A 17,685-nucleotide genomic window follows, 5' to 3' on the forward strand; every position below is an offset into this window, starting at 1 on the left:
TTAAAAGCAGGGTTCGGGGGGGCAGAGTGGTGTTTGTTCCTTGAAATCCTAAAGAAACTAACTGTTGTTGTATTCTCAGAAATATAACAGTGATTCACAAGTTTATTCACTGTCCACCAGAGAGCCCAGTTCACTGGAATGAATACAGGAAGAAAGCTGCTCAGTTTGATAACAGAAGAAGAAGAAGAAGAAGATAGTGTAGGGAGATGGTGGGGTGGTTTAGGTGGTACTGTAGAAGGAGCTCTGTGAGGTTGTGTGTGTTTGATGCCTGAGAAAATTACTGAACGTGTGTCTTTTTTAACAAAAAGGCTAAAGGCTGAAAGGAGAGACTCGATGATAATGGAAGGACAAGAGCAGAGAAAAGAAGGCCTGAGAGCTAGATAGAGAGGAAGAGGAGATGAAGAAGCATGTTGAACATGTCGGGAGTAGAAAGAGCAGAGCTGAGCAGGGGTGAGGGGCTGCAGGTGAAGTGGATGAGAGCTAACGACGGTCGGGCACACTGAATATTGAGGTAAAGGCTGGCAGGTCTGGTCCTCGTGTGGAGTGGAGCTCACCTGGAGGAAGATGGGCCTCTCTAGGCGTACATGGTCAACTGGAGCCACTGAAGATGGAGAGAAGGAAAACATTCAATAAGTGTCTGGTTCATAGTGCACCTTCTTCTCATGGTCTCAGTGTCGCGATGTGCCGGTGTTACACTGAAATCTGTGACCGCAGAGAGCCAGCAACACCTGAAGTCACCGTTTCTGTCGTCAGAAGTGACGTCTGAGTTTAGTTACTGTAAACAAGTCGTCTCACCTCCAGGACACTGAGTCTGATTGTACCATCTCCATCCTGATCGAAGGCCTGGAACGCCCCTGGAGAGAGAAAACACACATCAACACAAGTGTGGCACACTTCATCCGAGAGACCTTTAAGGACACCAAACTACTCAAAGTTACACAGACATACTGTATTGGTCAGAGGCTCAGTGACACTGATCACTGACCAGCTGGTGGTAATCATTGTCAATCATTGATACTAGACACAGGTAACCTTGTTTTCCTCTCTTGTGCACCCCTAATAGCGTCCGTAGTAGAGGTACAATTTCAAAAATATTAAAAAAAAAGGCTCCTTTCTCAACTTCTCAAACACCCTGCTATCTTGGTAAACAGGTTTTGGCAAAAGTGAACAGGTGTTTCAATAAACCTACATGTTGATGGCTGTATTTCATTCTTAGGTTTATATTTTTCATCTGTACCTGACACGAGAGTTTCAACCTGAATCTACAAGGTGTCAGTTATTTTTATTTATTTTTTATTTTCTACACTGATGGACTTTTATGTATTGTGTTGTTTTATGTAGTGTATTTATTGTCATGTTGTTGTTTTTTGTGTACCTGCCCAGGGACAACAGATGTAAATTAGCTCCTAGCTAACTCTGGTGCTATTCGTTTTTAATTGGGCACTGTCCCTGCATTAATAAACAATATATTAAATTATGAATATATTTATTTATTTTTAATATTTATTATTATTTTAATATTTAACAATATTTATATTATTATTATTATTATTATTACATATATTAAAAAAATATTTTGTCATATTTCCATTATACATTTTTCTATTTTTTATTTATTTATTATATATATAATTTTTTTACTTTTGCAGTACTTGCTTTTTTATTTTTATCTCCTCTTATGTGGCAGCCTCACTTTGTAAATAATGCTTATAAGAGCATATTTTCACATCAAAATCTAAAATTAAATGAACTCAAAGTGCATATTTCATGGATAAAAACAGTAAAATATCAAGGTTGTTTTTAAAGAGACAAACCAGGTAAAATATGTGTTTTAGCCAGTAATTCAACCCTTTCTCCAGCTGAAATCACGCGTCACTGACTTACTGAACATGGCTTCGAGCCGAACCAGACAGCTGATGAAGCTGTCGAAGTCGATGTTCATGCCCTCGTTGGCGTAGCGCATGGTGATGATGTCATACAGCTGGTTGTTGAGACGGAAGCCTGAGCGGGACACAAGACACATGACTGAAGAGAACATTTAGAGGGTTTAGAGTTCATCTGCAGCACAATTCATCCTACAAATATCTACTAAAAACATGCATGTTTACATTATAAAATATGATTCAATATCATGATTTCAAAATGTAGCATCTAATAAATGACCTTTAAGGAAACATAAGTCCATGAGTGATAAACATTACTAATATTTCAGGGATCAGGGGCCGTATTACAGAAACTTCTTAACTTGCAGATCCTATCTTAACTGTTTGGTAACTATGGTAATTAGGGCTAGGACCTGATTTATGAAAAAGCCATTACAGATGAGCAGTTCCTAAGTCAATATTCCTATCCAAACTTAAGATGGGAAAAGTGTTTTACCCAACGATCCTAACTTTAGGATAACCGTTAAGCTGTTTGAACTTTCACGTTTCTTCTGCTCTTTGCACATCAGAGCTGCCTTCCTCTTCCTATCACTTGTCTGAGTCCTTATTTTCTTTTTGATAGCATCAGTGAGTTGTCGGATACGGTGAAGACTGTTTGCTATCTTAGCCCGCTGTCTTTCTTTTATCTCATGTGTCAGCGTTATTGTAAATTTGCTTAAAAAGAACATCTTTGTATTTCTCTACAGATGTTTCCAACACCTCTAAAATTCATCTGTCTTGAAATTAAGAACCCCCTGTTGATTTTGCTCCACTGTTTTGTACGTTTCAATGTATGTTTCAGTGCGTTTCAATGACAAAAACTACAGTTGTTTAGCTCGGCAAGATGAGAAAAGTAAAGTAAAAGTTGATAAGCGATGTTGGATTGAGTGTTTAGGATTTCCTAACCTGAGTTAAGATAGGATGAAGTGAGATAATTAGCATATGTAATGGAAAATTACATTGTATGTAATGATGTCTCTTTATGCAACAGTGGAAAGTTACTGTCTGTGTGCTCTTCGTCTCATGTAGTGGGAAAGTACTGAGTGTTTACTTTTACTGGGACACCAACTGAGTAAAACAACTCCTTATCTGTGCAAAACAACTCCTTTTCTCACAGTCCCTGTTGTAGATTTCTATATAATCGGATTGTAATAATCTCCTGCAGTGCACTCTTCTGCAGACTTTGTGTGACTCTGTATAACCAGTGCCTCTTCTTGCAAGAATAAAATACAACAAAGACATTTCATCTGTTTGAGATCCTTATTTCAACGTTCATTAGGACTCATCTCGGAATATTGACAGAATTTCCATTACAATTTGGCGTTGTCGGCAGGATACCGTGGAAGATCGAAGATCAAATGTGATACATCCCAGATTTCAAAATCAAGGGGGACAAAAAAAACTAGCATTTCACTTGTTTAATTGGCTCACATCACAGTAGACATACACTCATGCGTTTAGACACGCTCGAAACGCTCGAAACGCTCGAAACGCTCGAAACGCTCTAAAGAAGGCTCCGTGTTGAGCCAATTAAACAAGTGAAAGGCTATTTTTTTGTCCTCCTTGATTTTGAAATCTGGGATGGGCTATATTATCACATTTTTATGCTTATTGGACTTTGGGTCTAGCACTCTACCGTGAATCCCATTGTTGAAGCACAACCTCCTTTACAAAAATATAAGATAATTAGTAGTTTATTACTAATTTAGTAGTTCCTAAAGTTAGTTAGGATTTGCTTCTGTTATGCCAAATTGAGAAAAATCCTTCTTACACTCTTCCTATCTTAACTTAAGACTTAAGATAGTAAGTTTCTGTAATACGGCCCCTGTTTGTAATGTGGATGAAGTGAAAGAACAGAAAAAAGAGGAGTTCTTACCTGCATCATTGACAGCATTCCTCATCTCGTAACTGTTGATGCTACCGGTCTGATCGGCGTTATAGTGCTTAAAGATTCCCTGAAAGAGAGCGAGTGTGAGATGTGATGTACATCACCCTGCTGGGAGTAAATTCATCTTTACAGACTTCAGTTCAACTGGGACTGATTAAAAGAGGGAAACACTGTAAAGCATAAAGGAAAAGTGTTTGTGTGTGTGTGTGTGAGAGAGAGAGAGAGAGAGAGAGAGAGAGAGAGAGAGAGAGAGAGAGAGAGAGAGAGAGAGAGAGAGAGAGAGAGAGAGGGAAACCTTCTCATTCCCACCTGCCACTGTTTGATCTTATTCCACAGATGTCTGAACTCCTGAAGATTGAGTCTACCTGTCCCATCCATCTACACAGACGCAGTTAAGACCAACATCCTGTCACACATTTAATCAGCGTCCATTCAGAAAACAACCAGCTTCATATTAGCAAGCATTAAGTCAGGCAGGACTTTTACTTCTAGTGGAGTATTAGTATTTTTACTTCAGTGAAGGATCTGAATACTTCTTTGACCCCTCACTAACACACTGTCTCAGCTGAGTGGAATAATCTAGTGCGTCCTCATGAGGTCAGAGGTCAAAATCATGTTTGGTAATGAGGCCTCGGCCCTGTGAGCGTCCATCCCAGACCCCGCCACGGGTCTCGGCAGGTTGTGCCTCCTACAGACAACACAGCCAGCCCGATGCACTCGATACAAAGGATACGTCCATCAGAGCAATCATGCTCCTGCAGCTCTCCAGGCTGAAGCCCTCTGTGTTCAGGTCCTTGTCTGCAGGGAATAGAGTACCAGGGTTATTATAGGAAACTGAAACAGCGTGAATTTCCATCAACTTGACCTTCCAGGAGACGGCGCTATGCTGCAACTGCTTCACATCGAGACTAAAGTAGCACGAAGATTAAACATTTAGAAAGATTACACAGTTGTTCAACCAGGTATTTTGTAAGTATTCTGTATGCAGCTACATACTTCTAAGACATTATATCTAGCCTTAACAAAATCGAACTAAAACGAGTGTAAAACTAAATATATAAAAACTAAAACTAAGTAAATGCATTCTGAAAATTGACTAAAAATAATGGAAAAGTTAAAACTAAAATAAAAAACAGTTGAAAATTCAAAACTATTATAACCTTGGCAGATTTAGGGGACAATAAATAAAGACAGAAGGAGACAGATTATATCTGTCGAGAGATTTTAGGATTTACATCCACACACTTACATCTTATATGTGTCAGTGAGTTAACGAAAAGTATATTTCAGGATGTGTCTCTTTGACTGAGAGACGTCTCAGCTGGTTTCAGCAATTAATACAAATTATTAAATATTATGAGGTAATATATTTCATTCTGTCTGATGCATTTTTGGTTTGCTGCTCATTGCTCAGTCTAGAGGTTTACATGTTGTTTCAGTATTGATGTAACAGTAGTACTGGTTTATGATAGAAGTTCTCCTCCATCTTTTAAAATAATGGAGAGCAGCTTAAACTGAGTGTTAAAATACAGTTCAGTTGTTCTAACTGGACTCACGTTTGGTGATCACTCTGTTGAGAACGTTTTTCAGTTCGTTGGCTGTGATTTCCATGTCCTGTGAGAGAGACCAGACGGGAAACAGTAGAAGAAGAGAGGAGACGACCATTAAAATTTTACTCACACAGATTTACACAAAAAGACAGTTAATGTCTTCAGAAAACACAGGAGGGCTACGGACCGTAAGAAAAACACAAACTGGTTATTTTTTATCTGTAAGTTTGATGTCTTCCTGTACTTCTTAAGTTCGATGTCTCCCTGTACTTCTTAAGTTCGATGTCTCCCTGTACTTCTTAAGTTTGATGTCTCCCTGTACTTCTTAAGTTCGATGTCTCCCTGTACTTCTTAAGTTCGATGTCTCCCTGTACTTCTTAAGTTCTATGTCTTCCTGTACTTCTTAAGTTTGATGTCTCCCTGTACTTCTTAAGTTCGATGTCTCCCTGTACTTCTTAAGTTTGATGTCTCCCTGTACTTCTTAAGTTCGATGTCTCCCTGTACTTCTTAAGTTTGATGTCTCCCTGTACTTCTTAAGTTTGATGTCTCCCTCTACTTCTTAAGTTCGATGTCTCCCTCTACTTCTTAAGTTCTATGTCTTCCTGTACTTCTTAAGTTCGATGTCTCCCTGTACTTCTTAAGTTCGATGTCTCCCTGTACTTCTTAAGTTTGTTGTCTCCCTCTACTTCTTAAGTTCGATGTCTCCCTGTACTTCTTAAGTTTGATGTCTCCCTGTACTTCTTAAGTTTGATGTCTCCCTGTACTTCTTAAGTTCGATGTCTCCCTCTACTTCTTAAGTTTGATGTCTCCCTGTACTTCTTAAGTTTGATGTCTCCCTGTAGTTCTTAAGTTTGTTGTCTCCCTGTACTTCTTAAGTTCGATGTCTCCCTGTACTTCTTAAGTTCGATGTCTCTCTGTACTTCTTGTACTCACATCGCCGGCTATCTCCTGAAAAATAGTCCTGAACTGCTGGTCCTCCTCGCTCTCTTCCCCCGCTGAGGACGGCGCCGGCTGAGGCGTCATGGTGCCACAAAACAGAAAGAGATGAAGAGACAAGAGCGAGAAGATGTGAAAGGAAAAAATGTGAAGATAAAGTTTGTGAATAAAAACTCAACTTTATACAGTACACAACTGCCTTCACTGAAATCGTGTTTATATTATTTATCATTACTCAGATAGACTGATGCAGGGTGAACATATTGAAGAAATAGCTTTAATATATGTTCTAATGTGACTTGGTTATCTAGAACGCAGAACAATACTGCACTCTTTTCTGTGACTTTTATGCAATAATAGCTTTGAATTGCTTGGATGCAAAAGGAGAGCTGTATGCTAGTTGCTTTGAATTAACTCAAAACCGAAAACTAAAGCTGCTGAAGAAGAAAGTTTTGTCTTTTTCAATCACTTAAAAGTCAGCCTCTCTTGTTGAGAAATTCTGCAAGGTCATGGAAAGAAATGAAGGACACTTACCACTGGATGATCGGCCTCGATCCTGTTCTCTATCTCCCTGGGTGAAGACGAACAAACAGCAGTCACGATGGTGACAACAACATCTCACCTGGACCACAAGCCTGTTCACTACAATCACGTTATTCTGCATCAGGTATTAAACACATCATCAGACTGAAATCCTGAGCTCAGACTCACACATAAATGATTCATTACACCATCTCTAAAGGCCTATAGTCCCATACTCACATCGGACTGACACTTAATGAAGCTGTGAATAAAATGTGTTAGTTCAGTACCACCTGTTGCTTCCTCCAGTCAAGAGCTTTTTCTCTTGCTTTTTCTTTATTTTGGGCAATCTTGGTTGTCGAAGGCGTCCTCTTCTTGATTTTGTATAAGATGGAGTTTAAGTAAGTTTGTCAATTACACCCTTCAAGGAGGTTAAAATGAATGCTATTAATATTTAAAAAAATTAAATCTAAAGCTCATCACAGTGAGCTGTTTGCTTTTCACATCCATCCCACTGCAGGTCCCGGTCCATCAGAGTGCAGCATGCTGTCTGGTCCTCCAGGGCAGCAGGAGGTGGAGGGATGGTGGATGTTTTGTTGATGCTTGAATATGCAGTATTGAATATTTTGAAAGTTTACCGGTGCGTGCCCAAATCTGAAGTCGCTTGTCCTAAAAAAGATTCCATAACAGCTTCGAACTGGGGCCGATTTCTTCCAGTTCTACAAATCAAATCGCCGTTAAAATTGTTTGTTCTTGGTGGTTTGTGTCCCACCCACCAAGCACCCCCCGACAACAACAAAACCCCACCCTCATTAACAAACACAAACACACAAACCCGCACTGTAAAATAAAAATGCACATGGAGGGATAAATCACCTTTAACTTGGTAGTTTTCTAGACTAAATCCCAATACCCAGCCCTACTAATAAACATCAACATCAATGGAGTGAGATAATGATCTAACAGACATATCTAACTGTAACTGCGTACCCATTCCCTCCTCTTACCCAGCTCGCTACCCTGACCGCCCTCACCCACTCACTCTGAGGTGTTCCTCTTTTCAGAGAAGACTCGCAGGATGAACTCGCCCTCCTGGTGCGGCTCGTATGTGGAGGGGACGATGACGTACTCCCCGGGGGTCAGGCGGAAGCGCTGGGTCACCTCGCGCAGGTTGATGTAGGACTTGCAGCGAGCTTTGGAGGAGGTTAAGAGGAAGAAGTCCTTCTGCATATGCTGCTTGTTCCCGTGCATCTGGAAGCAAGAATGCCCTCAGAGGTCAGTCAAGTCCAGGACTATTGTATAAACATTGTAAACATGATATATGAAAACAAACAGTAGGATGTAGTTAACTTGCAAACTGCTGCTCCACCGTGAGAGTTTACACCTTCCTTACCTCCTTTGGCACCTGTAGAGAGACAGAGGCAACATCAGTGTTTGTGTCATATAAGGGTGCAAAATAAAAAGTAATTTATTTTATTAATGCTGTTAAAAGAATGAGAAATGTTCGAAAAATTTGATTACACATGTGCATCTGAACTTACGGAGCCCCCCTAGACCCCTAGGAGAACATTTTATTAACTCGTTCCCTCGAGTTAGTAAGTCGTTCCCTCAAGTTAGTAAGTCGTTCCCTCAAGTTAGTAAGTCGTTCCCTCGAGTTAGAAAGTCGTTCCCTCGAGATAGTAAGTCGTTCCCTCGAGTTAGTAAGTCGTTCCCTCGAGTTAGTAAGTCGTTCCCTCGAGTTAGTAAGTCGTTCCCTCGATTTAGTAAGTCGTTCCCTCGAGTTAGTAAGTCGTTCCCTCAAGTTAGTAAGTCGTTACCTCGAGTTAGAAAGTCGTTCCCTCGATTTAGTAAGTCGTTCCCTCGATTTAGTAAGTCGTTCCCTCGAGTTAGTAAGTCGTTCCCTCAAGTTAGTAAGTCGTTACCTCGAGTTAGAAAGTCGTTCCCTCGAGTTAGTAAGTCGTTCCCTCGATTTAGTAAGTCGTTCCCTCGATTTAGTAAGTCGTTCCCTCGATTTAGTAAGTCGTTCCCTCGAGTTAGTAAGTCGTTCCCCCGAGTTAGTAAGTCGTTCCCTCGAGTTAGTAAGTCGTTACCTAAAGTTAGTAAGTCGTTCCCTCGAGTTAGTAAGTCGTTCCCTCAAGTTAGTAAGTCGTTCCCTCAAGTTAGTAAATCGTTCCCTCAAGTTAGTAAGTCGTTCCCTCAAGTTAGTAAGTCGTTCCCTGAAGTAAGTCACTCGTTCCCTCAAGTTAGTAAGTCATTCCTTCAAGTTAGTCACTCGTTCCCTCAAGTTAGTAAGTCGAGGGCACGAGTTACTTCATAGTGCACTTCCTCCAATCATTCCCGATTTACTAACTTGAGGGAATGAATTAATACATTTTCTCCTAGGGGTCTAGGGGTCTCCGTATGAACTAGAACAAATAGCATTTTAAAAACTTGTCATTTATTTAATCATATTTTGGTGCTGTAGGATTATGGAACATGCCACAAAGTGCTTAAATCAATAAATCAATTAACATGACAATATTTAAAATGTCAGTCTTGATGTAATAAAAACTGTGCGAAACACTTGACCAAAGTCATGTGACACGGTCCCTTCATGGTGAAAGAGAGCAGGTTCACCTCATAAATGGCGAATCCGATGGTGAAGAGGTTGGCTCCCATCTTGCGCTCTTTCCGCCGGTTCTTCTGCATCAGCGCCACCACGAAGGTGCAGCCCACCTCGTTGTCCTCGGGGTCGTCGTCCTCCTCCAGCAGACGCAGGCGGTACTGAGGGTTGGTCCAGAAAGTGTCTGCAGGACATTCAATGTCACATTTGTTGGGCTTTTTTTTTTAAAAATCAATCAGTTTATATAACATTAGTGTTTTTCCACATTGTTCTTCAATACATGATGATAGTCATTAATAAGTATTGACAGTGGTGGAATGTAACTAAGTACATTTACTCAAGTACTGTACTTTAGTACACATTTGAGGTACATTTTATACTGCTTTATACTTCTACTCCACTACATTTGTTTGACAGCTTTAGTAACTATTAACTTACTAGCAGACTACTATAAGATTATAAAACATATTATGAACTGTTAAAACTTGATAACAACGCAACAAGTTAAACATATCTTTCGTACGTAAAATACATTAAATGACCCACCAGTATATCAAATACTTCAAATCAGCTGGACCAACTACAGTACAGCAGTAAAATGCTGCTAATACATGAATGCAGCAGTAATAATAATCCAATAAATAATAGTAAGTTGGTGATAATCATTACGTACTTGTACTTAAGTAATATTTCCAATGCAGGACTTGTAATGGAGTATTTACAAAGTCTGGTTTTGCTATTTTTTACTTAAGTAAAGGATCTGAGTACTTCTTCTTCCACCATCGAGTAGAGATATATTCAATATAATTATGGTCTTTTTTCATGGCAGAAGGGAGCGTAGTTTTTCAGACTTGATTCTCTATTATTGACAGTCAAAGGTTAACCTGGTAGTACGTAAATCAAAGAGGAAAATTGGGAGCACCCTGAGTGATGGAGCTCTGTGTTTGTGGGGTTAAATGAGTGGCGTTATTGTGCAGCAGATCGAGGTACAGTACCTGGGTAGTTCCTGCAGCCCCCGGCAGAGCAGCCTCTCACCCAGCGACCCTCGTTCACAGAAACCGTCCACTTGTGAATCTTATCGTCCTCCAGGGCGTCGGGGGTCAAGTTACAGATCTCGATCTTAGTGTAGTTCTTCTTGAAGTCCTCAAATGACATCCTAGAAGAGATGGATGGGTATCAGTCCAGTTCAGCACAGTACAGTTCTTTACTCTTTTTAAATACCAATAAAAGTTTTGCTGATGAGGGAAGAAAAAACACAAAGCTGTGTTCAAATAATTGCCTTTTTCGTTATATAAATTATTTGTATATTGTTCCTTTTAATTCCCTATATACTAAAAACATTGCAAACTGTTTAAAGTGTAAAAACATGCACACCTACCAGAACTCTCCATCCTCGGCGCTCTGGTGCTGCAGCTTCTCTTTTTCAGTCTTAGAGAGTGTGGCCCACTCCTTAGAGCTGTTGGAGACGAGGAGGGGGAAATAGTGAAATTACAGAAAGGTACGAGAGATTTTAACTAAAGAAGTGGATGGTAAAGATGGTTACTTGTCACTCCAGGGACCGTTCCACTCCACTTGACCCCACGGGTTCCTGAGACGCACCAGACGAACTTTAGATTCCTTGTGCTGAGACGGTTTACACTGTAGGAGAAGTGGAGATTCTCGTGTTTAAACCCATAGACTTACTGATTAGACTTACTGATACTGTATTTAACTAATTAATTAGCAGCATCAGTGAACCAAAACTAACACTGGTGTTGTTACTGTGTGTGTGTGTGTGTGCAGCTCTGCAGGGCCACAGAGTTGAAACAATCCCAGTACTGTACATTATAAACAATACTGTTTTGTTGTCAGTGAGCAGCTTTACCTCCTCCACCGCCGTCACGGAGTAGGCGTGACCCTTCACAAGTCCCGTCACAGTACGAGTCTCAAAGCGAGCAGGAACCAGGGACTGTAGACACACAAAATACCCATTTATATTGTAGGAATATTGTAAACACAACTAGCATTTTACACAAAGTAAAACTCTTAATTTACAAATAAAAACATATGCAGAGGACACGTTTTACCTAATGGCTTGCAGAAAATTTCAAATTAAAAAAAATTAAATAATAATACATTTAAAAAATGTTTTATTAATGCTGGCACACAGTTTTATTTCTTACATGTTTCATCTGTTTTATTATTATTGTTGTTATTATTATTAGTAGTAGCAGTAGTAGTTATTTTATATTACGTTTAGGTATTTTATTCCATTTTATTTTTGTATTGTCTTACTTTATTTGCGTCCTGAAATGTTTTGTTTTGAAACATGCAATTTAAATACAGCTTCATTTTATTATTATTAATTTTATTATTAATTTTATTATTATTATTATTATTATTATTATTATTATTAATAATTCAATTTGCATTGCAAAAATCGTGTTCAAGTGTATCCAATGCACCGTGACATCACTTTTAAGTTTGCTTACAGATGCAAACTACAATGGTTACGTCCAAAATTCCACCCCAACGTGCTATTTAGTACGCTAACACAGTATGCAAGATTTCTGAGTATGTCCGGAACCTTAGTATGAAACCAATAGTACGTGAATTGCATACTATTTCTGGTGAAACACAAAAGTATGAACAATAGTACACACTATGTATGTACTATGTAGTGCATAGAATTCCTACTACTCCTGTGATGATGACAGTATAAAAGTTATGAGTTATTAACCCAGGAATCATAGTCCTCCTCCTCATCCTCTGTATCGCAGCTACATACAGTATTTATAATGTGTGACTCACATCGATGGAGCAGCCCATGAGGGAGCCTCTCTCCAGAGCTTTCTTCATGATCTTGTAGAGCTCTTTGGGAGCTTCTTTCATCTCGTAGAACTCAGTGACTCCACCGGTGAAGTCCTCCATGGCCTCGGTGGTGTTTCCACCCTTCAGGGCCTCGTAGGAGCCGTGCAGCCTGGACGAGAGGAAAGAGCACACTTAGATTTCCCCAATCCATTCATCTGGAGTCTATCCACGTTTCAACCCTATTATAAGTCTGTGTTACTTTTTAATATTAGTTAGACACTTTTATTTAGCCATAACCTGATAGTTGTGTGTTTGTATGCCAAAAAAAGGACGTATTATATTAAACAGACTCTGCTCCTCTCATTTCTTGATTTTATGCCTCCTCGTCTCCTCTCTCCTCATCCTTCTGCCTGTGAACCGGAAATCGATCTCAGCGCGCCATCTTGAAGGATGTCCTGATTCCTTAAATGTATCTCGAGGAGAGAGGAGGCTCGCCGGAGGAGCTATGAGCGAGGACGCACAGTCGTATCCTTTGCCAACGTCTTTTCGGTACCCGTGACGTATAAAAGAGGCGTGACACATTCTGGTCACATTGTTCCACGTTGTGAATTGAGTTAAAAGTAAATATATAAAGTTGTCATCTGACAGAGATCATAAAATACAAATCAATGGACAGATAATGCAGCTGGGCCACACGTCATATTTAATTTCTTTAAAATGACGGCTCCGAGGCAAGGATGTCCCATTTCGTTCAATGCCTGATGCCTGGACTCCTCTCTCCTAACGTCTCTTCCTCGCCTCCTACGCTCGCATCTCAGGTGGGAGGGTCTAAGACGTGAGGAGAGGAGGCGAGGAAAGGAATCGAGGATGTGCAAACTGAGAAATGAGAAGAAGCCCTTTTGATTGCAGCCCTCAAATTCAGCTTGGAACAAAAAAAAGTCTGGAGAAATTATAAAAAAAGTGCTACAAAAATCACAAATCTGTAACCCAGTAAAACAAAAAAGAGCTTTGTATGTGTAGTACCTAACATTCAGGGAATACAGGACCAGAAAACACCAGAACAGAAGCTTTTCTCTCCTCCACTGCAGAATACAATAAATCAGTACTTACTTGGCGTAGGCCTTCTCCAGCAGGGCGCTCCAGAACTCGTTCCTCTCAGCGGACTTAGTGAAGACCAGCTGGTTGTTGAAGGTTGGGATGCGGTCGTCAATGACGACGTCGACCCAGTCGCCATAACGCCAGAACTGAAATGTTTAAATATGTAAATGAGGCATTATCTAATGCTAACTTTAGGTGAATTTAGGAGAAATCTACGGATACAAATAGACAAATTAGTACAACAAACACCTAAATGTGTATTTTGGATGTTTTCTTTCCACTAGTCTGAAAGAACAGCCCAAAATGAATGTTGTTCTCCTCATCTGTTTCAGTAAATTTGATTTTAAGGAGGATAAAATGCTGAAGGAAGGACTGAATATCTGGTGATTAGATGGTTGTTTCTGACCTGGAAGTGGAAGATGCCTCCATATCCCTCTGTGAAGCTCTGCTCCAGGGGAACAACGCGGTAGAGAAGCTTCTCATTCAAGGTGAGACAGGCGATGGCGGCCAGCAGCCAGCAGTCGCCTGAACACAGGAGATCATTTCATTTCTTTTATTACAGCTGAGCAACGTTCATGACAGTCACACATCAGACATCACAAGAATGGGGACTGTTTTAAGCACAGATCTGGTGTGATTTCGGATGGATTTAGTTGGTATCGCCTTTCCTTCATTCAGAACCTTTTCACTGAAGTCAAAGACTGACAGGAGATTCTCTGCTGGACATATTTTTGTTTTGCTGGAGGAAAAGACCGCCGCCGAGTGCTGACGTTAGGGTTTTCTGATTGTCCAGGTGTGTGACAGACGGACAGATAGATAGACGGGGTGATACTGCAAACAATGTAAGTTTTTCAACAGGGAACTGTTAACAGTGTCTGCCAGGACCTTTGTCCCTTTGGTCCTCTTTTATTTGCAGTCTGAACTGAACAACAATGAGAAGTGCTGCTGGTTGGATTCCCTTCCAAAAGAGTAAGCACAATATGGGGAGGCCGCTGCAGGCAGAGAGGCCGTGTTCGGGGGATCGATGCAGTATTTGCTACCCTGTTACCCCCTAAAGCTGCCTGAAAACAGACTAACTGAATGTTGAATACACTGAGAGTGGCTCCATACAGCCTGTTACACTATATGTATTTTTGCTTCAGTCAGTGAGTTTCAACCACCAAACAATGACAGGACAGTGTTTTATGGTGGATTCCTTCCTTTTGTCATTCCACAGATGTGTTGCTCTTGTTAACTCATTAACATTAAGCTGGGGTTGATTTTAGTCAATCGTTGCTGAAAAATGTCAATTAAATCCACCTTCGCTTCACAAAATAAAGAAACTGTCAATGCCACCGTGATGCTGTGATGTTATTACGATGTTTAAAGGTCCAGTGTGTAGGATCTGGTGGTATCTAGCGGTGAGGTGAGGAGATTGCAACCAACTGAAGCCTCTCCCGTGTGTCGGAGAGCTAAGGTGGCCGATCGAAAAACGCCAATGTCCCTCTCTAGAGCGAGTTGTTGTAAGAGCAGTGTAGGTCATTTGAAGCAGAGCCAGTGCGTAGAGTGTGTGTGTGTACGTGGGAAGTGAGTGGTGAAGCAAGAGAGAGAGAGAGCGGCGGCATGGAGAGCGAGTAACGTTATCGACTCCGGACCAAGCAGGAAAAATTAACAAGCACAATTATGTTTAATTAAAAGGAGCAGTGTGACGGATTTAGTGGCATCTAGAAGAAGACATACTTATTAATATTCATATTCCACTTCTGCCAATAGAGCCCCCTAAATGTTTACACACTGGTCCTTTAAAAGAGGTTTAATTTACCAAGATCTCCCTGGCAGATGTCTGTCCTACTGGCTCCTCCAACAATGAACTGAGGGTTCTCACAGATTTCCTGTAGACAATAATAAACACAAATAGTTAACCAATAATCAATCCCTCACACATCATCTGATTTTGTGAATCTAAGGATTGATGTTTGTGATTTTACTGCAAATACTGACTAAATTACAGTCGTCTCTAAATAGATAATAGAAATTATATCAGAGCCATTAAGCCCCAAAAAGTAGGAAACATGCGGCATAATGACACTTTAAGAGTTGTGCTGCAATACAGTAAATGAATTTCCGATCCATCCGTGTAGGACTGGCGGGGCGTGTTTTGATCCACATCTCCAGGTAAAATCCCACAGCAGCTCAGGTTTGATGCATCAAAAATAACGTCCTATGTCCCACATGTGTGTGATCCATCCCCTCTTTATTTAATGTGTCTCTCCGTGCGTCAATCCCCCCCCCCTCCGTCCTACCTTGGGCCTCTTCCAGACGATGTTCTTGACCTTGTTGGACTTGTGTCCGAGCTCCTTGAAGCCCAAAGACTCCACGGTGGCGGGGAAAGAGTCATCCTCAAACGGGCTCTTCCTACCGAGACACTCCTGTCTCAGGGTGTTGAAGTCCTGGCCGTTGAAGCGGAGGGGCTTGTTCAGGGACCCTTCCCCGTCTCTCCTCTCTCGTTCCCGGATCAACCGGTCACAGAAAAAGCCGGACGGTGTGTAGGGCATCTCGTCTCAGCTGACTTTTTCTTTTTTTAAAAACTGGCTTTTGCCACTTGTACTAAAGTCTTACAAGCCTAACAACCCTGGCATAAATCCAAACAGCTAATGTCTGATTGGCTCCTTCTTTGTGTGACGTCCCCCTCCCCTTCGTCACAGAGTAGATGCAAAAAGGTGTGAAAGACTCCGCGTGCATTCACCTTTGCATTACCATGCACATACACACATATGCACAGAAACTCAAACATCACATAAATGTGTATTTGTTGCTCTCCCATTGGCTGAACGGGAACAATGACCTCTCCCTGGCTGTGGTGCTCCAGTGCCATCATTGTTGGGTGACACAAAGGGCCAGAGGGCATGTAAAGAGTGGCCGGTAGATGCCCTGCCTCAGCAGAAGGCATTCAACCCCTTTAAACCTATTCTCAATGGAGCTCAGCATTGAGCAGTCTCAGCATAACTAGAGCAGGCTAAATGCTACGGAGAGGAGTAGCATCCATTTTTTTTTAGCAAAGTACAAAATATATCCGATGTTTTGGGTATTGTTAAACAGCATAGATGATCCCCAATGTGAGTCTTAAAGAGCGGTTAACAGTAAAAGAATCATAACGTTCAGTCTGACATGACGGTATTTTACTCTCAGATATGAATAGCACAGCACTTCTCTATAAAATAAAAGTATGTTACGATGTCGGGGTGTTTTGACCCTGAATCTTACACTCGCTGCTATTTCCTTGTAATGTCTCACATTGAATTTGGCTTATTCCAGCATTTGTTATTGTACTATTTTATGTCACTCTTTAAGAAAACTAGGGCTGTCAAATTTGTTTTAATGCCACTAATTTCTTTAACGTAATAACGCAACTTGTAGCGGGTTTTAAAGCTAGAGTGAAGATACTGGTATCATATAAAACTAGAAAACCTAAGGAATCCATTGGTACCAACCATGTCATACTAGCTTGTCATGAAAGAGGTTAAATAACGCTCCAAACTTGAGCTAAATTTTGGCGAGGAAAAACTGTCCATTTTCACAGGAGTCCCTTAATAATAATAAATTCAACTTATATAGCGCTTTTAAAGAACTCAAAGACGCTTTACATTATCCCTTGACCTCTGACCTCAAGATATGTGAATGAAAATGAACCCATTTTCATAAACACAAATTCATTTTAACGCCACTAATTTCTTTAACGCATTAACGCAACTTGCGATTTTTAGGTTGTAGCGGGCTCAGTTTTAAAGCTAGAGAGAAGATACTGGTATCATATGAAACTAGAAGAATCCAATAATACCAACCATGTCATACTAGCTAGTCGTGAAAGAGGTTAAATAGCGCTCCAAACCATGACCTCCTGACCTCCAGATATGTAAATGTAAATGGGTTCTATGGGTACCCACGAGTCTCCCCTTTACAGACATGCCCACTTTATGATAATCACATGCAGTTTGGGGCAAGTCATAGTCAAGTCAGCACACTGACACACTGACAGCTGTTGTTGCCTGTTGGGCTGCAGTTTGCCATGTTATGATTTGAGCATATTTGTTATGCTAAATGCAGTACCTGTGAGGGTTTCTGGACAATATTTGTCATTGTTTTGTGTTGTTAATTGATTTCCAATTATAAATATATACATACATTTGCATGAAGCAGCATATTTGCCCATTCCCATGTTGATAAGATTATGAAATACTTGACAAATCTCCCTTTAAGGTACATTTTGAACAGATACAAAATATGCGATTAAATATTTTTAATCAATTGACAGCTCAAAAAGAAAACCTCGGGGTTAGGAAGAGTTCAGGTCAAACATCACACCAACACAACACGATGTTGTTGATGATCTGTCACCAG

At 40.5% G+C, this 17,685-nt stretch overlaps 1 protein-coding gene across 1 annotated transcript; it reads right to left on the minus strand.

Moving 5' to 3' along the window:
- Window positions 1-48: 48 nt before the first annotated feature.
- On the minus strand, window positions 49-17,600 carry capn3a (calpain 3a, (p94)). The gene is made up of 21 exons (XM_074659919.1): window positions 15,591-17,600; window positions 15,110-15,179; window positions 13,715-13,833; window positions 13,321-13,454; window positions 12,211-12,379; window positions 11,285-11,368; window positions 10,964-11,058; window positions 10,799-10,876; window positions 10,416-10,576; window positions 9,435-9,604; window positions 8,212-8,223; window positions 7,861-8,069; window positions 6,831-6,867; window positions 6,294-6,371; window positions 5,367-5,424; window positions 4,544-4,608; window positions 4,120-4,188; window positions 3,799-3,877; window positions 1,885-2,001; window positions 796-854; window positions 49-601 (listed from the first exon to the last, which is right to left on the minus strand). The coding sequence occupies exons 1-21, from the start codon at window positions 15,840-15,842 to the stop codon at window positions 575-577; spliced, it is 2,142 nt and encodes a 713-aa protein (XP_074516020.1). The 5' UTR covers window positions 15,843-17,600; the 3' UTR covers window positions 49-574.
- Window positions 17,601-17,685: the final 85 nt, after the last annotated feature.

Source organism: Sebastes fasciatus, chromosome 15 (genome assembly GCF_043250625.1).
Source record: "Sebastes fasciatus isolate fSebFas1 chromosome 15, fSebFas1.pri, whole genome shotgun sequence".
Classification (NCBI taxonomy): Eukaryota; Metazoa; Chordata; class Actinopteri; order Perciformes; family Sebastidae; genus Sebastes; species Sebastes fasciatus.